General features: G+C 44.3%; 2 protein-coding genes across 2 annotated transcripts; one reads left to right on the top strand and one right to left on the bottom strand.

The window, feature by feature from the left end:
- Window positions 1-21: 21 nt before the first annotated feature.
- Tbc1d22 (TBC1 domain family member 22) lies at window positions 22-4,563 on the top strand. The gene is made up of 8 exons (XM_076538390.1): window positions 22-455; window positions 936-1,109; window positions 1,243-1,799; window positions 1,883-2,013; window positions 2,109-2,363; window positions 2,436-2,685; window positions 2,767-2,990; window positions 3,065-4,563. Exons 2-8 carry the CDS (start codon window positions 1,027-1,029, stop codon window positions 3,203-3,205), a joined length of 1,641 nt encoding a protein of 546 aa, XP_076394505.1. The 5' UTR covers window positions 22-455; window positions 936-1,026; the 3' UTR covers window positions 3,206-4,563.
- On the bottom strand, window positions 4,208-20,207 carry Apoltp (Apolipoprotein lipid transfer particle). Its single transcript, XM_076538351.1, has 23 exons — window positions 19,964-20,207; window positions 19,593-19,881; window positions 19,256-19,300; window positions 18,089-19,172; window positions 17,658-18,021; window positions 17,272-17,581; window positions 16,677-17,176; window positions 16,300-16,595; window positions 15,664-16,186; window positions 15,445-15,586; window positions 15,177-15,350; window positions 14,518-15,063; window positions 13,519-14,434; window positions 10,540-13,441; window positions 10,092-10,456; window positions 8,635-10,022; window positions 8,379-8,563; window positions 8,134-8,288; window positions 6,899-8,070; window positions 6,612-6,823; window positions 5,491-6,525; window positions 4,977-5,420; window positions 4,208-4,885 (listed from the first exon to the last, which is right to left on the bottom strand). The coding sequence occupies exons 2-23, from the start codon at window positions 19,678-19,680 to the stop codon at window positions 4,802-4,804; spliced, it is 12,930 nt and encodes a 4,309-aa protein (XP_076394466.1). The 5' UTR covers window positions 19,681-19,881; window positions 19,964-20,207; the 3' UTR covers window positions 4,208-4,801.
- Between the last annotated feature and the right edge of the window lie 1,008 nt (window positions 20,208-21,215).

Genomic DNA, 21,215 nt, shown 5'->3' with positions numbered 1-21,215 from the left:
ACTGTATCGTAAAATATTTGATAAAAATACAGGCGATTAACGATGAAGAAAGATATATGTCTTTTTAAACGATGTGTAAACTACATAGATGTAGAAGTTGTGAAAAAAATATATTACATACATATAATAATTGTTACATTTACATTTAATTTAGCCATTTCTTCAGTGGCAGCACTGGTATGAATGTGTTATATGTCAAAAACAGTCAGCGTTTACAAGATGAGGTTTTTATACAGCATATCGCTTGATATTCGGTAAATTTTAGAAAAGGTTGTCTTACGTTACAAATTTTATAATATATATACCGTAATGCGTATTATCGTGATGTCAACTGTATATGCGAAAAGAAAGGAATTACTTTATGCACGTAATATCCCATGTTCTAAGGGATTTTAATAATTCAAGTGTTATGCTAACTCGTTTACTGTTGACGTACAGCATTCCTGGGTAAATCGGTATCGTTTTCTTTTATTCTATTCATGACTTTTGATCCGGATACATATGTACGCTATAGAACATAACCTACTTATAACAAATTAGGAGCAGAAAATTTGATAAAATGATTTTTCTACTATTCGTTTTTTTTACACAACAGTGTTTACATTTATTTCTGCATGTCATTTCGAAAAGTTTATTTTAGATATCATTACTTATATATACATGTACATATCTTTTGAAGCGACTACATTTAACATAGTACATTTAAGCGATGTACTTACAATTACTAATTTTATGTAGAAGATAACTCAAAGGGGGATTAAAGTTGTAAATTTATATACGTACGTGTAAATAATATGTTCCATATTCTTTATTCTTGTTACTTGCAGCTCGCAATGATATACATCGTGTAGTTTTCCACGAATAATAATTAATAATTCAAGTTGAAAAATTTTCACCGACAATGTAATTACCGACAATATCAATTATGGTTTCAGTGATTCTTTCTAAGGGAATGAGGAATTTGTACCGTGTTTTCAATTATCTTGGAAAAGTGGCAGGTGCCAGTTAACAATATTTCCAATCATTATGGAAAACCAGAATCAGCATAGTCAAACTTATCAGACGCATCAGTCATTTTGGAAAAAGAATACGCGTGCTGTTCCAGGCAGGTATGTCCGATTTACATTAGATAGCGCTATCATAAAATTGAAGTTACGTTTGATAATGTTAAAATATAAACTATAACAAATACTCGGGATCAATTACTAATTATGGTGTAATTGTTTACGCATACGATAAAAGACCAAGCCCCAAACAAGATGGTAAACTTGGCAAAGTAGGTACTACAAATCTTGCGCCTGGTTCAACCAATGCAGTGTCTACTAGTAGCGGAGGCGTATCTGGAAGTAGCGGTGGTTGTACGTCGTTTCAGGATTTTCAAGAAAGTATAGACGATGCTTGGGATTCGGGTGACGACGAATTTTGTACCGTTTCCGATGTAAAGATATCGAAACGTGTCAGTCATTCTGCTGCTATTAGCGTTATTAACAGTCATCGGTCAAGAAAATCGTGTATAGAGTCAGGAATATCCGTAAAACCTCAACACCGTGTACAAGAAATTATTCCTGAAGAGAAAAGGGCAGAGGCTTTGCAAAGATTAGCCGTTCAGCCATTGCATTTACGAAATGCTAATTTGTCGATGCATTCTCAAATGAACAACAGTCAACATTCCACCGAAGATACGGATGTAAAATATGGTGCTTCCCCTCAACATAAACCGACACAATTTCCTGGTAGGCCACAACCATTGAGACAAGCGAACGCGCCTTCGAAATTTTTTATACCTTCTAAAGAACAAGGTGTTTACGCATGTTACATCCCGGTATCCTTGTCCCGTATTCGTTCAATCCCGATATAGTATTACTTTCATTAACAATTGCAGATGGCGAAAGTAAAGTAGATAAATTTCAATCTCTTTTGGAAGCTTCTGTGTTAAATTTAGACGAATTAAGACAATTGTCCTGGTCAGGTATACCTGCAAGACTGCGTTCTGTTACTTGGAGGCTATTGTCTGTAAGTAAGAAAGGTAAACTATACCGTATTTTACTTTGAACGTAGAAATTTTCTGTAAACATCTTGAACTACTGTTTTCCCTTTTTACGATACAGGAATATTTGCCAGCTAATTTAGAACGAAGGCAGCACGTATTGGAACGTAAACGCGTAGATTATTGGAATTTAGTGAAACAGTATTATGATACAGAAAGAGACGAAGGGTTTCAAGATACATATCGGCAAATTCATATTGACATTCCAAGAATGTCACCGCTTATTTCGTTGTTTCAGCAAACGACGGTACAATTAATATTCGAAAGAATACTTTATATTTGGGCTATTCGTCATCCCGCTTCGGGATACGTTCAAGTAAGATTGCATTATTATATTCGAGTATATATTCGTGTTCTTTTCTTTTTTGTATTATGTTCTCTTATTTAGGGAATGAACGATCTGGTGACACCTTTCTTTCTGGTATTTTTACAAGAGGCAGTACCAATGTCAGCATGGCAAGACTTGGAAAATTACGATGTAGCATCGTTAGAAAAAGAACAAAAGGATATAATAGAAGCAGACAGTTTTTGGTGCTTGTCTAAGTTTCTGGATGGTATTCAAGATAATTATATCTTTGCTCAATTAGGTATTCAGCACAAAGTAAATCAGTTGAAAGAGCTTATACAAAGAATCGATGGTGTGTAATTCGTTTTATTTTCTATCGCTATTTCTCGATTCTGATATCGCAATAGCTGATGCGGGCGATTCATTTTTCCAGCTCCGTTGCATCAACATCTGCATCAACACGGAGTCGATTACTTACAGTTTTCCTTCCGATGGATGAATAATTTATTAACAAGAGAAATTCCTCTTCATTGCACGATTCGTTTATGGGATACATACTTGGCGGAATCTGATCGATTCGCTTCGTTTCAACTTTACGTGTGCGCTGCGTTTCTTCTTCGTTGGAGACGTCACCTTCTCTTACAACCTGATTTTCAAGTAAGTATTAAACTAGATATTATTAAATGACGTAACACGCCGATGGAAATGATACGGTACCATTTGTTGTTTAGGGATTAATGTTAATGCTACAAAACCTGCCTACTCAAAATTGGACCGATTCGGAAATAGGAATATTGGTCGCAGAAGCGTACAAATTAAAATTCACCTTTGCAGATGCTCCCAATCATTTGCAGGCTCATGATACGAGGTGACCGTTTTACAGTGCGCGTAGACAACGATATCGTAATAGCGGCCAAGATTATTATTTTATCAAATAACTCGTGGCCATCTCGTTTCAAACTTGATTTCAGATTGTTCGATCGCTCAGTTTTTGTAACGCGTTCATAGATCAGAGTTTGTTTAGCTTTATTCCGCATACGCCGTCGACCTTGATCGGTAGCGAATGCGTTAATCGAGAAGCTCTATTTTCTTTTTTCTTTTTTCTTTTTTCTTTTTTCTTCTTTTTGTCGTTACGTTTCTCTAAGACTCGATTGGTCTTTACCGATTTTATTATTACCTTTAATATTAACGGTATTAATATTATTATTGCTGTTATTTTTAGAGCAAATTAAGTTAATACGATACATTTTTTCGCCATTTTTCAGTTTGCCAAAGATATACGTGCAAGCTGAAATACCAAATAGTGCAACGTGAATCGATTATTATTCACGATTCCTATTATATTTGTACAGTATATATATATATATGTTATAATTATATTATATTATACATGTAATATAATATAATTACACGAGTGAAAAATTTTATATATCAATCGCAACTGGTTACTCTTTTAAGTAACCATTATAAGCTTTCCTTTACGCACGTTAATTTCGAATTGCTGCCCAAAGGATAATCGTGTTTTTCTTTTTTCTCTATCTCTTTTTTTTTTTTCTTCTTCTTTTAAATAATCACTCGTTCGATTCTCGCAAACGGAATTTATAGAGGAGAATATTACACACTTTTGTTATTTTGTCCGTGCTTCGTAGAAATATATTTACGAATTAATGTTATTTCTGTTTGCATCGACTAATGGTATGGTAACGTTCTTAAGTGGTAAAGGGAAGGAGCAGATCGTTGCGCAGAGTTTAGAATCTCGTGTCAAATGATATAAATGCCATAAAAGATATAACGCGAAAAGATCTTGAAACGACTCGAAGAAAAATTAATACGGTAAATATTCTTAGTTATTTTAAAGTAATCTTACCAAATGGTTAAATCATACGATATTTTATTAATTGTTAACGATTTGGATAACGCTCGAGCGGATGGCACTGTACTGACGTGATAGGTATACCTGCTGGCAATTGGTACTTCAGGAAGGACCAATAAAAATCTGTATAAAAAAGAAATGAACGAATATACGCGTTATTCGTAACAATATATAAGTTACGTTCGACATATGATAGAAATTATGATTATTTGCTCGATACTGTTTAATTTTCGGGCAAAGAACAACAACGGCATATTGTTCTCTCCCATTCGTCGACTCTGATTTTCTAATTGAAAACCTGTACACGAAACGTGTGTAGCGTCGTCGATTACAATAAACGAGACTGTCTCTTTCTTATCTATGCGTATAAATAATGTTCACGTCGAATCACTCGCTTGTACTCGAAGGATTGAGATTTTCGATGCTATTTTACAGACACGCGAAATTCTTTTGATATACGTAACATAATTTACGAGATAAACGATAGATTACGATAAATGTTAATTGCTCGTTGTCAACGGAGACGAATGCATGCCCGTCGATCAGGATCGTACGCTGCGAACACGATGCAAAGATACGTTATTGTGTCGGTGTTTCAGCTGTCATCGATATCGATTTGTCCATAGTCCATGTTTAGCGGCTGTAGAGAGGCGAGTGAATCGTTTAGATTGAACGTTTCCTGCGTAAAGAAGAAAATATAACGTTGTAGCAGAGTTTTAACGAAGGGGTTAGTTCGAAAGGAAAATCGCTAATCGTCGAAGATTACTCACGTAATCGACGGAAATTGGTGTCGGGTACACGCAAGGTATACATTCCATTCGCGTGACCCCGTTATTGTCCGCGGTGCATTCGCAATTTTGACAAGGATTCGGTTGCGCGGTCAATGCTACCCTCTTGGAGAAAACGCTGGCAAACTTTTTGATGGAGGCTAACTTGTCGAATCGTAATTTGTCACCGCTAAATATAGTTCCATTAATCTCCAGGGACAATGGTGTACAATAACCGAGCGCGCTCTTGGAAAGTTTCATCTGTCGCCTTAGATCGACGTCGCCGACCAATGTTCTCGCGTCCTTTTTCGTGTACGATTTCGATGCATCTAGACCGTACAACATCTTGTTGAGGCGTTCTTTCTCGGACTCGAAATCACCGTCCATCAGTATGTGAAGCGTGATGTCGTGTTCTAATAAAACTTCATGAAGCACAGAATAGTCCAACTGAAAGCAAAGGAAGATTGATCGAAATAGCGAGCAGATGGAAATTTCGAGTTGATCGGTGCCGACTTACCGTCTGGTTTTCTGGCTCGCAATGCGAGCAAGGCATCAGAATGAACGTTTTTGAAACGCCGGCTCTGAAAACGAGTTTCGAGGCGAACGCGATCGCCGCAAAAATGTCTCTGTTTCCGTCGCCGACGGGCACGCGATCGAAATAATCGACGAATCGCACCGCGTTTTTCGTGAAAATTTGCCCGTCGAAAACGACGCTTCTCGGACGATCGAGTACTCCGTCAGCCCCAAAGACGACCAGAGACCATCGGTTGTCGGTCAAACCTTGATCTCGAAATTCTTTGTTCAATTGAGCGACCAAGTGCTCGATGCTACGATTTTCTTTCACGCCGCGATTGCATTCTTTCCCTTCGACGATAAAGACCACGTCGGTCGACTTTGGTACGCGTTCACCTTCCAACCTTCTAAACTCGCCTTCGGCCACCTGACTACCGTCGAACATGCTACAACTGGTACACGCATCCGGAATTCTGAGATAGGTGTCGTGGAACGTGCACGCTTGCATATAAGCGAGCGCTATCGTACAAGCCTCGGACTTGATCGCGCTCTGGACGCACATTTTGAAATATTCCGCCGGTTCGATCACGTCGAAGCAAGAAACGAATTCGGAACTTTTGTTTACGAACAGATCGGTACAAAAATCCGGAACGATCGGATCTTGTTCCGGTTTCGTGGTCGGCGTGGAATCGAAAGCGTTCGAAGAGCAACGGCTCGAGTTTAGTCGATCGATCGACCAGCTATCGGCGAATTTCCTTACGTCCGTCGTTACGATTCCGCTCGACAACGTGGTATCGTCCATCGGTTCGTAGTTCATGGTACCAAGAATGCCAGCAGTTTTTCCATGATACCAACCGGATAATTCGAGCGTGCACATATCAAACTTTAGATTACACTCGAGTCGTAATTGGTTTTGTTTTCGCTCCACGATGACTACGCTTTCCGTCTGATAGACGTGCGTGGTCCCGTTCTCTAGTCCGATGGGAAGCTGCAGATCGTTCGCTTGCTTCGACGACCGTCTCGAGATCAGTTTAATGCTCTGTAACGGATGAACGTTTAAGAAAGCGTTAAAAACTCGAAAAAGAAAAGAAAAGAAAAAAAATAAATGTTTCGAATGGTACTAACGTCGTTGAAGTAATCGAGCTCGAGAGCATCTTGGTCGAGCAACACGATGATCTTGTGAGTGACGCGATCGGATCGCGGATGAAACTCGATGAGAACGGTGAACGTGTTTTGTACGAAATCTCGAGCCAACAAGTAAGTACAGGGCCCGGTAAATTCCAAGTGTCGGCCGTCGAAGGTGGTGAAGTATCGGGAGCCAACGATCGTCGCGTACGCTGAAACGCGATAGCTTGTGATTAGTTCGCTTTGTTGGTATCCTTTCGAAAAAGAGAATGAAATTTCGTAGTCACCTTTGAACGGAGGGAACCAGTTAAACGGATCCATATAAGGCTTATATCGGTACACGCTCCAGAAGGTCAGATTCGAGGAAGCAAAGTACCATTTGAGGTCGGCGACAGCTCTGAATTCGGGAATCTCGTGAAATTCCGGAATCTGATTGAAAGCGTGCCAAGACATCGGAAGCTTTTGTTCGAGACGCATCAACCCTTGGTTGGGATCGAACACGAACTCCGTTTTGGCTTCTCTGTAGCGACTTTCAGCCTGTAAGGCGGTTTGGCTCGCTTCCATTAATTTCGAATGAATTAATCGAAGAGCGTTTTCTATTTTTGCTTGTACCTCGAGATACTCGTAAACGTAGTAAACTCTACCGTACACTTGTTGCATCTTTTCCAAAGCGTACCGTATAGACGGTAATTTTTGCAGTTCTTTCAATTCGGTAATAATCTCGTCGACGACGTCCTGCAGTTCTTTACCGAACGGAACGAAAGCGAAGTACTTTTCCTTCAGAAACCGTATTATCAAGCCGGTATACTTTTGAATATTGGTTACGATATCGTTACTTTTGATGTCTCGATAGAGCTTGTCGATGTCCTGCGTGAAATTAGTGAAACGGTCGAAGTAAGGAGACGCGATCAGGTCGTTTCGGCGATCGTAGAGGAAATCTACCACCTCTTTGCTCGCCTTCCAGACCACGGTTTCCAAATAGTGAATCAAACGAATGAAAAGCGGTTCGATCGTTAATAAGAATCGATGCCATTGCCTCGAAATCGACTGAGATATCTTTCCCCAAAGATTTTCGATGTACTTGATGAACGACACGTGTAGATCTTTCACGAATTTGTCGTATTTCTCTACAAGCTTCTCGATTATATTCGCCACTTGAGAGATCGAATCGCCTCTTAAAATAGCAGCGATGATCTCGGAAACTTTATTTAACGCGTTCTTGATGGTTTCGATTAACCAAAGCAACGAGTTTCTGATCGCTTCGCCCGATTCGCCCATTATCTCCCATATCTCGTTCACGATGTTTGGCAAAGACTGTATATGACTTCGTAGCGAGAGCTCGTCGATCACGTATAAACCTAGAGCGACCATGTCCTTGATATAAAAGTCGTTCGCGTTGTAAGAATCGTTCAGATAGATTTTCAATTCGTCCAAGTCCTTCTGCAGCTCCTTCAGATTACTGAAAAGCGAAACGAGATTATTGTCGGCTCGATACGAACCACCGTAACAGACGACTACTCACTTCCAATCGTCGAGAAATTCTGCAAGATCTTCTTGAGCGTCGCTCCACACGTCGGAAATCACGTTGACCGTTTCGCTTTTGACGTACTGCTTCCAGTTGTCGATGTCGTTGTTCGCAGAGTCGTACGCGTCCGTCGCAGCTTTCTTTACTCCAGTCTGTGGCAAAAGATTTTTCATTAAAATATTCGAAAAGCATAGCGAAGGAGAAGAATTTTCGAAAGGAGAAAAAAAAGTGGTCGAACGTACGATAATGTCGCTCCTGAGTTCGGGTCGCCAGTGCAGCGTGGAAGTGATCAGTCTAGAATGGTTGAGTTTCAAGTAAAAGGAAATGTCGGATACGAAAAAATCTTCCTCGTATGTCCTCCAAACGTTGAATATGGCATTACGAGCATCGGGGATGTTTCCGTACATCCTTAAGCTTTCTACGCCGTCTGTAGCGCGTACAAATAGATCGTTTTACAATAAGAATAAGAGGGAATAGGTGAAAGTGCAATGTACGTACCCGGAGTGTAATTGAGCGTCATCCTAATTAACTTGTCGGTCGGGTCGAGAAGGAAAATACCGGTAGCGTTCAGATTCGGAGTGTCGACTACGCTGCCGTTCACGATGTATCGTTGCTCGATCGACCGATATTGAACGTTCAATCGTTTCACGGCATCGTTGTATTCTCGGTGGAAAAAGAGTCGATCGCGAGCAAGATCCAAACGCGCATCGAACTTTCCGGAGTCGCTGGTTAGAAAACCGCGTTTATAGAGACCGGTGTTCACGGTCTCGAACAAAACTCTTTCGCGTTTGTGTAAGAATCCTCGAAGGTCGAGATCGAATCTGGTGCTCGGATGTTTTCCCGTTATTTCGTAAACGTATCTTCTGATAGAGGGTAAGTTGCTCTCGTCCCTGAGCGTCGCGGACAACGAAAAATGTTTGTCGGGATCGCCGGAATAGTCAGCGGTGAGAAGAACGTTCAACAGATCTTTCGGGTTATTTTTGAGTAGCTCGCCTTTTAGGAAGACCCGTTGCGAGAAAGTTGGATGTCTCAAAGCGAAAACGGCTCGTTGTCGCACGTTCGTGTCGACGTTCGAGGATAGGTTTACCCAATTGAACTGCGCTCCGACGGTTCTCGGCAGGCTGGTATCTCTATCCCAGTCTAGCTTCGCCTCCGATCTGAGCTCGTCGCTACTGATCCAATACGAACCGTCGAGAGTAAAGTTCCGTCGAGGGTAGGATACGCTCACCACCAGAAACTGATTGTCCACGTCTTCCGTCGTTTTGTTTAAGATGTTCACGCGATAAGATATCCATACGTCTTCGGCCAAGCTCAACCAGCTGTTTTGATCGAACTCGCCGGGTAGAACCTGATAATCGGTTTTCAGTTGCACCGTTCTGTTCGAATGTATCGCTTTCAGATGGATATTTTGACCGGTATGCGTCGTCCTGATTCTCGATTCACCGGCCACGTTGAACGCTGTTCTATTGTCCAGTCGATAGAGGTTCACGTGCTTAAATTCGACGGTCGGATAGTTTGTACCTTGGTTACCTGCGCTGTACTCGTACTGATTCACGTAGAGAATACCTATAGGTTTGTAGACGTTTTCGATCGTAATTTGCACCCGATCCTTCTCGAAGCCGGCCCTGGATTCGCTCTTGGAGTCGTACCGACCGTGCAGAACCTTTTGCTCGTTATACGTCAGCACGGAGTAACCGGTGGTTACTTGGGGTCGTTTCTTGTAACCGTACGTCAGATGACCGACATGACGCGTGTTCAGCGGTATCTCCGCGTGGAAGATTCCTTCGAGATCGGAATTTAGTTTCTCGCTGCGATACGTGTAATCCGAGTCTACTATCGCCGTGTTTTTCGACCAGAAAATCTTTGCGTACTTCTTGTTTCGTTGCCTGCGACAAAAGAGAAATCGATTAATTATTAATTAATTATTGCGCGTTACGTAATTTATGAACGCTTACAGAGTGGTGAGTACGACGAATTGACATCCGAGTCGCGAAATATTCGCGAAAGGTAAGACGGCGTTCACGGTTCCGTTCACGTTCGACAGACTCTCGTAAGATATATTCGCCGAAGCGAAATTCGTGCTAGCTGGATAGTGGACGTTGGCGTTTATCGAACGTCTGATCGCGTCGTGCTTGGCATCGTAATCGAGCAGGAACACCAAAGTTTCTTGCTGTTGAAACTTCGGAGTGTACAACGAATACTTGAACTGGATCTCCTTGTCGTCGAAGCTGACGTTCAACAGATTATTGACAGCCTGAACGGGTAGCATCCCCCAAGAGACGCGAAGGTGCCCGTCGATGTTTCGAGTGCCCGTATGGATCTGCAAGGAATTCGAATAACGCTCGTTAATAGCCGTATAGAGCGTATCGTGGAAAACGCGATCGAGCTGTAGCTTATACGAACCGAACCGTCGGAAGCGTAGTTGGTATTAGCCTTTACGGCATTGTAACCGATCACGTACGACGCATCCTTGAGTCCTCCGTTAGCGTGATAGCTGATCAACAGACGATGGTCGTCGTCGTAGGGAGGCGGCAGCTTGACCACGAACACTCCGTCGATGTTCTCGTGATTACGAAAACCGAGAGTGGCGTTTGCCGCGAATTTCCATTTCTCGCGATCCACGTCCAAGTCGAAGCCAGTGTCGATGTTTCTGAACGCTCGCCGCGGATTTCTGAAGAATATTCGAGTATCGATCAGTTTCGACTCGAGATCGTTTAACGGTTGGTAGCCGACGATCAGCCTTCCGAACATGTCCATCATGTAAATCAAACGCCATTGAAGAGCGGCGTATCGAGTGTCCTCGTTCAAACGACCATTCGCTCGAACGTCACCGCTCTGGTTTGTCAGTAAGATGTTTCCGGTAAAGCTAAGATTTTTTATATCCTCGAAGGGTGTTTCCGCGTGTACGTACAAAGTGGTATTACCGTTTACCTGAACGTTCGCGAAAGTGCTAAACAAGAAACGTTCTCTGATGCCCGATTCGTTTCGAATCTCCGCGCGAGCTCTGGCATCCCAATTGAAATAGTTTATAAAGTTTGCGTCGATCGTTCCGTTTCCATCGCGACCATCCAAGGACACGCTCAGGCTGTACGTTTCCCTCTTCAGCTTCACGACCAAACGATCTTGTGGGTCGTTGCTCGTCGTTGGTCGCGCGATCATCGCGAGGTCGTGCAACGAGCCGTTTCGTAGAAGGAACGTACCGGAAACAAGATGCGTTTTCGCGCTTGCAAAGTCCGATAAATTCCCGTTCAAATCGTAAGCGGTCTCGTTCGTTTTACTCGCGCTACCTCGGAACTCGAAGCGCGGTTCTTTACCGTTCACGAACGGCGTATAAAGCCTAGCGTGAATCGCACCGGCACTATAGTTTCCGAGTAGCTTGTACTCTCGATCGATCAAGTATTTCACGCGGACGGTTAAGCTCGCGGTATCGTTGGTCGGTACCGCGTTCGAGAGAGACACGTCAGCTTCGATGCTTTTCAGCGTTTCGATCCAAGACGTTAAAGCGAGAAAAGCGGTGACGCGATCTTCGTCCGCGTACCATTCCGATTGAAGGGAGAACGACTTCGAGACGGGTTCGGCGATTTCGCCGCTTATCTTTAGATATTTTTCCTTCTCCGTCAGGTCTCGCTTAACGGCGAACGTCGATTCGGGCAGTTTCAACATCGGCGTATCGATCTCGACCACCAACATCGAATCGAGAGACATTTCGTTCTCGAAAGATCCGGACAGATCGATCGAACTGTTCGGCGCGCGAATACCGATCTTGATCTTGTAAAAGTTCTCTTCCGCGTCCAGGCTGATGTTCGTGTCGAGAAATCGTAGAAACTCCATAGGAGTGTTAAAGTTTAATCGTAACTTGTGCGTTTGCGAATCGTCCATATCGTTCTCGGAGTAAACGTAATTCGCGTTCACTCCTGTTTCGTACCACGTCGCGTTTCGTCTCACGTTTACGGCTATTTGCATCGTATAGCTGGACTTTTCCATGTCTACGTTGAACGAGTTCAAACAGTTGATCTCGTTGACGGTTTCGAAAGGAACGATGATCGAGAGCTCGTTCTTCAGGTTGAATAAGTCCTCGATACAGAACGTGTCGTCCAATACAATTTTTCCCTGAAAATATTGCAAAACGGCTAAAATCTTATACGTCGGTCCGTCGTTGTCCACGTCCAGTTCTCCCGTCACGCTTTCGAAGATTATCGGGTAAACTTCGATCTCCCCGTGCCAGTAAAGATTATTTTGCTCTTCTTCTTCTTCTTCTTCTTCTTCACCCTCCTCTTTGTCTCGTCCCAATGCGCTCGCGATCCCGATCGAAGGTTGGATCGGTATAGAGACCGGCGGTGGTTTCGGTCCACCTTTTGCTCTGACGCCGAGTCTCGTTTCAGCGAAATTTATCAAGAATTCGGTATCGACGTCCAGGTGGCCATTCTCCGTGTACGTAACGATCAACTTTGCGACGACTCCGTTTTCCTCGAATCCGTGAAGAGGCGTGAACAACAAGTAACTGTAATGAAAATCGGTGATATTACCATAGCGCCAAACACCCTGGAAACCGGCCACTATATCGTTGTAAGCGACTCGAAAATCTGCCTCTCGACCGCTCAACTTGGCAACGAGAAGGGATCTACGAAGCGCTTCTATCGGCGTCGCGAGCGACAATCGAACGTTGAAATCGTAGTCTGGCGTGAAGAACTGGCAGAGCGCTTCGAAACCCAGAGGGCCGGTCGGTGTGACCACCTCGGCAACCGCGTGTCTCTCTTTCTCCGACAAACCGAATCGTCCGCGAACGAAAGAGAATTTCTCTAAAGGAGTGCTAATGTTGAACTGAACCATGGATTCCTTGAAACGTCGAATATCGCCGATCAATTTAGCCGTGTAAGTTCTCTTGTCGAGATCGAAATTGGCCGCTCCCAAGAATTTCCAATCCGGTAAGATCTGTAGCTGACATTTCATATCGCTTCTTCTGTAACTGGTTACCGGTGATTCGAGATGCAGATTACCGGTCAAGTTGAAAACGTTGTCCGACTCCTTGTCCAGGTACCAAATGCTCCAAGCGTCGATCACTTTGTCCGGATTGTATTTGACCAGTAAACGAGTATCCGCCATTTGCGAATCGACCAGGCGATGGGTGACATTGAAGACGACCGAGGAGACGGAACGCACGGTACTGGTTATTCCGCAATTCGCTTTCCATTCACGAATTTTCTCGCGTCGTTTCGCGCTACCCTCCAATTCCGCGATCAACCATTGCGAATCCTTCCAATTAGCGCTACCGCTCAACTTCACCCAGTTTTCATCCTGCAGATACCTGTAACACGATTAAAGCGTTCGATTAATTTTCGATCGGTCGAATCGATAATCGACGAGAATAAACGAGCGGATTACTTGGCGCTTAGAGCCGTTTTCTTCCAATTCTCGAACGGCGTTGTCAGTCGAGACTCCACGCTCATCAATTTCGTCCATGCTTTCGCGTTGTATTTGGTCGCGACGAATAGCCCTATCGCGTCCTCCGGATTCCAATCGATCGCAGCGTCGACCGCGTAATCGTAATATCCGCGAGTCGTCACGCGACACGAGGCGGCTATTAAACGACCGGGGTAAGTAAAGGTGACGATCGCGGACAGATTCTTCTCGGCCGGTCGTTCGTCCGAGAGAGCCGGGCGAACCGTTTTGTCCATCGTGAACAGTACGGCCAGTTTCAACGCGGGATCCCGATTCGCGTCCCATTTCACCTCCGCTCCGAATTCCTTTCGGTTCTCTTCGTTGTAGCCGATCAGCGCCAGATGTACGTCTCTCCACTTGTCCAAATGTATCTCCATCCGAACTTCTCGTTCCACGTTCACGTCGGTCATCACCGAATACACGTTGCCTTTGTATCTTCCTTCGACGTAGGTCGTGAAATCGGTCGGTGACAGTACCGTGTGATTCAAGATGAACGCGTATCGATCGTGATCCACTTGCTCCGCGTACAGACCGATTCTGACGTCGCTGTAATTGCGGTAGAACTTACAATTCACTAAAACGTCGTTGACGAAACTCGGAGATTTCAGAATTAGCTTCAAACTGTGACTGACGACGGTCGCGACCGATCTATCCGAATAAGTGCCACGAGCTGTCAGATTGTGTCCGCTAAACCAAGTTCCCGTGAAATCTAATTCGTAAGTGCGCTTCGATCTTTCCGTGATTCGAGCGTCCAGTAGCATCGAGTTGAAGTTCGGGATCGTCAGGTTCGCGTGACCCTCCATCGCGAACGTCAAACCTCGCGGCATTATCAGGTTCACCGTTAAAACGATTTCTTTTCCTGAACAGAGAACGAATCGACCAACAGATTAGACATCTAATGATGAGATAATGAGAGAGAGAGAGAGAGAGAGATCTACCAACCTGGAGCGTATCCGATCAACAAGCTAGTCTTCGTTTCCGGGCCCATCGCGTAGTGGCTGATTCCAACCTTGATGTCCAAATTTTGAATCGGTTTTGTTACGGCGATCAACGCGCTTACCTTCGTGTCGTGATTCTGAAAGTACATCTTCGAATACGAGAGTATCAATTTGGCGGTAAGCTTGTGACGATCGTCCATCAGATGCGGACTGGAATTTACTTCGGCGTGCAATTCCAAGTGACCCAACGCTTGCTGATACCAGGCGATTATCACGGTGTTCAATTGGGGATACGCGGTGGAGCGTAACTTTAAATCGGCCGTCTTGTGCGTCAACGTTTTCGAAGAACGATTCGAGAACAACACCTCCAATTGAAGCGTTTCCTTCTTAGGCATGTTGTGCAACTGGTACTTCAATTGAAAATCGCCGGCCAAGCTTACGTTTCTGCGGACGATGTAACCTACCAGTTTACTCCAGACTTTTTTCGTTCGAAAGGTTAAATCTATGTCGCATTGGGACACGTTGTTCTTCCAGGCGCTTCTTATCGTACCTTCGTTAAAATTCAATCGGTCGTTAATAAAGGAATTATTATTATAATCGATCGGTGCCGATCAGAAATCGGTAAGTCGCTTTAACGGAAGAATCGAAGGAACATGCGTGTACCTGAAAGCGCGACGATCCGTTCGTTGTTCACGATCACGTGCATCTGCGGACTGTACGTGTAACCATACTGAAACTTTTTGGTCGCGTAACCGAAGCTAGCGTCCAAATGTTTGGTGCCGTTTACGTCGAAACCTATGTCCACGAACGTTTCGTTCTCCGTGCTTTTATATGTGCCTGGAAAAAAGAAGAAACAAATTCTCCGCTTACGACGTACGTAGTAATTAAATATAATTTAGTTTAACAACGAAGAAACGATGTGTTCGTATACCTTCTGCCACTATAGAGTTGCCGGCAGATCGTAACAGGACTGTTACGTTGTGAGTTTGAACGTCGAAGGAAACGGTCGCGCTCAATTCTCTGTTCACCTGTGATCCCGGTGTATCGAAAGCGACTTTGAAAAGATTTTCTTCCTGTAACGAAAGAATGTGAGATCGCGTGACGAGTTGTTAGCGAAAATAAGATACCTTAAGCGAAAAGGAAACGATACCTTTGTTTTTTCCCACTTGTATTCGAACAAATAGTGTTTGGCGGTGGGATCGGCTTTGATCATGGAAACTTTGAAAAGCGTAGGACCGCTTAGGAGGAAATACGGTGCGTTCGAATCTTTCGTTACGTTCGATAGCTGATAATCGAGACACAATTTTAAGCCCACGAGTCTATCGAGAGCGCCCCAGGTACAGCTGGTATTGCTGATAACGGTGCTCCGAAGAATCGGCGTTGCTGGCCGCGGTGAACGTCTGTCATCGTGGTTTTGACCGGTGATCAAAACGCCGATCGGTTTCTCCTCCAATTCCGCTCCGTTGCCTTTGGTTAAAAGGATATCCGTACCGATCGAGAACACCTCCATCTTTTTATTTGGTAGGCCCAAACTCAATCGGATCGAGCGTAACCCTTTTACATCCAAGCGAATTTCTACCGCCCCGGACGAATACACGTTTGTTCGTAGTTTCGTTCCAGCAGTTTTGTAGAAGGCATCCACGGTCATGCTGCCGATCGCGTCGACGCTCATGCTGCTCGTACACGCAAACGCGATTGGCTGTTATATTTCGTATCGGTTGTCGTTTCTTACCCGATATCGAATGCAACGAGAAAAGTAAGAATCTTAAAAAAATATTAATCGTACCTAGGTGCAATATTGCTGACAAGTTCGATCTCTTTGCTGGTTATTGGCTTGGCGTTCAGTAATCCCGACATCTTGAAATCCCACGCCGCCGACCCAGCGAAATCCAACCGCACCGGTAGCCCAGACGTCATCGGCACCACGTAAGTCAAATCGAGAAACATCAGCGTGTTTTCGTATTGAATTTCTTTTCCAGAAGTGATTTCCTTGAATTTCTCCAACGGATTGAAACGTGTCAGAGCTTCTCTGATTTCTCGATCGCCGTTCAGCATCGAATACTTTAGATCGTTCCCGAATATCTGACGATGAAAGCAAAGCGCTTTTTCATTCCTCTTTCCCCTTATCTTCTCGTTTTCGGCGCTTCCGAAATAATCGCTTACCTTGTAACCAACACTGATCCTTGGTTGGTCAAAGTTGTTGTCGATCACGTTCGGTAGTCGTTTCACGCGTTTCCAGTAATCGTCCTCTTCAGGGGCTGCTCTGAAACTCCTGAGAAGCGTCTTAAAATAATCGGACATTTTCTCGTTGTTGTACGGCCCGTCCGGACCGAAGAACTTTTCCGCGTAATATTCGAGACCCTCGAGTCTCGTGGTGAGCTCGAAAACGTTCACGGATTCGCCGAAAAGATCGAAGGTCAGATTGAACGACGCGGTACGCGGTATGTACGACTTGCTTGAAAAGATTAGATTTCCTTGATAATTGCCGCCAAAATTATACTCCTCCGAAAAGAAAGACCCGTCATAGTTTCGTGAAAATTTTCTTCGATCTTTGTTAAACTTATCGTCCAGATCTCTGTCGGTGAGAAGGCTCTGAATCTCGATGTTGGTCGGCGAAGCGGATTCGTAGAGATTGGTCAGGTGGCTCCAAACGAACGTTCCGACTGTGGACAGATCGACGATTAAACGAATTGCGGCGAATCGCGATAAAACGAGCAGCAGGAGAACGAATGTTCTCGGTTAGCGACGCTTCGAATACCTTGATTGATTTCTTCCAATTTCAAAGTGTGTTTGATCGTTTTAATAACGTTGTAATCGGGACAGCGCATCGCTTGTAAATAAGACGCGATACGTATTTCCGTGTCCAGGCTAAAGTTCCGATAGTAATTTAGGAAATAGAGATCACGCGTTTTCTCGCAAGACGGCATTCTACGATGGGCGTCGATGCTCGCCACGCGAACTTCCATCGGTAAGAATCCTCCCGCGTCCTCTATGCACTCTTGTAACCGGTTCGACAAACCGTCCGTTTCCAAACCCATGTTTCCGATCGCTTTCAGAGCTTCCAGCGTCTAGAAGAAAACGAACGAATAACGAGGAATAATTTCGTTTGCGCGCGTACGAGGGAAAGATGAAAATACCGTTTACCTCTTTAACCGTCGAAAAAGAATGCGTTCGAGCCGCGCAACCTTTCTCGAGTCTCTGCTCGAGGTACGAAAGGAATCGTGACACCTGCTCGACGTTGTTGCACCGCGTCTCGTGATTCGAGCAGAAAGCGTAAATCGTCGCGGAATAACTGAGAACGAATTGAGCTTCCGGTATTTGGCGCTGAAACTCCAACAGAGGCGACAGAATCCTGATCGTGTCCTGATTCGGTCGGGGGATCAACGCGAACGCCGTAATCCACTTCTCGATCGTGGCCTGATCGACGTATCGTTTCATTATCAAATCTCGCATTACGTTCACGGCAGCGTTGCTTCCCATAAACGGCAGAGCGTCCATGATATGTTTCCTACGAGAAGACGGATTAAAAACTGTAACTTTTTTAACTGTCGCGTTAAAAACTCGTGGGTACTCACTTGCCGGTTTTGCAGATGCTATTGGCTCTGACGAAGAGCTGCGACAAGGAAGGGTAGTCGAGAAGGCGAGCCGAATGAACGAAAGCGGTGAACGTTTCGGAGAATCGCTGTTGCAGCTCGTTCGTGCTCACCCCTAGCCTGCACATCGTTTTCAACAGGTCTCTGGAAGTTCTTAATTCTCCGTGCACGGTTTTCGCTGTTCTCGCGTAATCGTACAATAGATTGCTTCTTCTCGTGCGATCCGCTCCTTGCTCGTACTTGTTCTCTTCGTGCTCGTTCTCCTCGGTTTCCTCGTACTCCTGCGAGTAATCGTCTTCGGATTTCCGAATCAACCGAAGAACGGAGGTCGATTCGGTTCTCGCGCCCGTATTGCCGCTCGAGAGCGGTTGCAAACGATGCTGCTCCTTGCATTCGACCTTCTCGTACACGTTGCGATCGACGGTCAATTCGCAATCGCTTCGAGAGTCGAGAAGAGGATGATGCCTGGATCGAGCAGTTCTGGATCGAGGACTGGTGTACGCGTTCGAACGAACAACGGAGAAGTGTTTCGATCCGTGAACGCAGTTGGACAAATGTTTCGATTTTCTTAATACCAAGCTGGTGCGTTTCGCCTCGCGCAGACGATAGGTCGTCTCGCAGATACCGTTCACGTCCAATTCGTCCGTCCGATGATCCATGTCGAATCTCTGCATCGTGTTCTGAAGCATCGACAACACGCCCCTCTTCAAGTTCAACGCCCAGATCGGATCCCGTTTGTCGGGGCATAATTCGTCCACTCGGCCGTCGTCGAACGCGAACCTCAACGCGAAACGTTCCAGATGCGTTTTGAATTCCGCGCCTGCACGATCCGGGAATTCGGGGTTGTACTTTCGCGGATCGTGGCTGATGCTCGCGTTGCGAAACTTCAAGCTACCCTCGCAGGGACTGCTGAATCGCAACGCTAAATCCGCGTCTAACCGCAACGTCGACTCTTTTAACGGATGTTCGGTCGAATTGTCGCCTCCTAGATTCGTGCTCACGTCCACGGAATATCTGTACCAGTACCAAACGTTTTCCTCGTACTTGAACTTTCTGTTCGGTGCCACTATAAAAAGAACATAAAAACAACATAAAAAGAACATAAAAACGTCTCGAAAATTTTGTTCATCGAATCGTAAACGCGCTCACCTTTGCATCTTCTCCGGGCACATAGCGCTGGATCGTTTACCACTTCTGAAACGAGACGTCAACGATCCGATTAATACAGCCGAATATTTACACTAAACTAGCGGTTACAGGGTTACGCTTTACAGATAACCAGACACAGATACGCACCACTCGAATCGTCCTATGTATCGTTTAACGATACCTATTCTTGGAATTAACAGAGTTCACTAACACGCGCAACAGATAATCGAACGACAAGCAATTCTTCAATTATGTTAACTAAACGATAGATTTTAAACAAGCCATTTTCCCGTAGTCGTTGAAACGAGAACGTAGGAGAAAGAAAAATCTGCGTTACCAGATTGTACGGTTCCGATGACGACGATGATGCAGATCGTTGCGACAAAGATCGCGGTACGGTTCCACGATCCACGATCCCGGCCCATCTTGCTCCTTCGAAACTGACACTATTCGATCCCTGTATCGTTAATTATCCCTGCATCGATGTGCCCTTCATCCCTTTGTCGGTATCGGACATTGACTACTCTGTATCGCTTTTTACGTCGACGCTACCTGCTTCTGTGCGTTGCGCGACCAGCACTCCGCGCCACCGTACACTGCACCACCAAATATTGCCAAATATGGAACTGAAACGATTAAACTGTTTTCAAAGAAAAGAACAAACTTGTTTAACTTTCACGAAATTTAACAATAATTTTTCTCTCTTACTCGTACTTTCAGCGAAACGAAAACGGCCGATTCGAAGAAATCGAGCACTAAGAATTCCCAACGACGCGACGCGATGTTCCTGGTGTAGGTATCGTGCGAATAATCGCGATGGTATATGAACCAGTAAAGAGGAGATCGCTGATCGAGCGGAAAGATCGAACCCAGAAAGGGGACTGGGGCTTACTTAACGATATATCGGTTAAGTAAGTGCTTCCTGCCCCGACCAAGCTCGACGACCGAATGGACTACGACGTCGAACCGACTACGCTACTCTCCTCTTTCTAGGGGGAAGACGATCGGTGCCAAAGGTCTTCTTGTTTTTCGTGTTTGCACGAGGTTGCAGGTCACCACGCGATAAGATAATAGGGGAAGCAACGTTTCTCGACCATCTAACGATCTTGCGCCGATTTCGAACAATGCACCGAAGATTTCCTTTCGATCGATTAATAAACGAAAGCTTTCCATTCTACGTATGTCCTATGTATATACATATGTATGTATATATTTTACCAATCGATTCATCGATCAATCCTTTCTTTATTTTCGTTCGTTCCATGAATGTCGTCCTCCTTTCTTCCGGGTGGCTTTCCCTTCAAAATCTTTTCGATCACTTATCGAGTCGCGTATCGATTCTTCTAATAAAAATTTCATTTAATAATCGTTTTATTTTCCTACAATGAATACCTCGTAACAAAGAACCAATGCGAAAATATCATTTATACGCGGGTGTATTTATGTTTATAGCTGTATTATGGATCGCGATCGATAAGCGTTCAAAATCATGGAAAATGTGCTTGTTTCGATATGTATATTCGTAAGATATCGGACAAAGGTCAAAACTTATGATTACAACGTGAACAAATTTTTCTGCGCGACGAGGCATAGATCATCGTCTAAACTAACAAATATATATGTATAGAAATATCGAGTTGTCGTAAAAGTTTACTAATGTTTATTTCTAAGAAAGCTATCGTAAACGATAACGCGAACGTTTAATATTTCATTCCGGTTACGTGAGTATTCACAGTAGTGCTTTTATAAGCAACACTTTTTCGAACAGTTATTCGGATTTCACGAGCGAAAAGTTTTAAAAGTATTTCGAGCATCTCGAACGATCATGATCGATGCTTCGTACAGAAAAATAGGTATATTTGTTGGCAATTGTTCGTGGAATCGCTTCGAGTATCGAAGCAACGCGACGCGACGTTTGAATCGAAAGCACGGCATGAACATTGTTTCGCGACAAGTTTGG

This window comes from Megachile rotundata, chromosome 12 (genome assembly GCF_050947335.1).
Source record: "Megachile rotundata isolate GNS110a chromosome 12, iyMegRotu1, whole genome shotgun sequence".
Lineage (NCBI taxonomy): Eukaryota > Metazoa > Arthropoda > Insecta > Hymenoptera > Megachilidae > Megachile > Megachile rotundata.
This window is presented reverse-complemented; position numbering and strand designations above follow the sequence as displayed.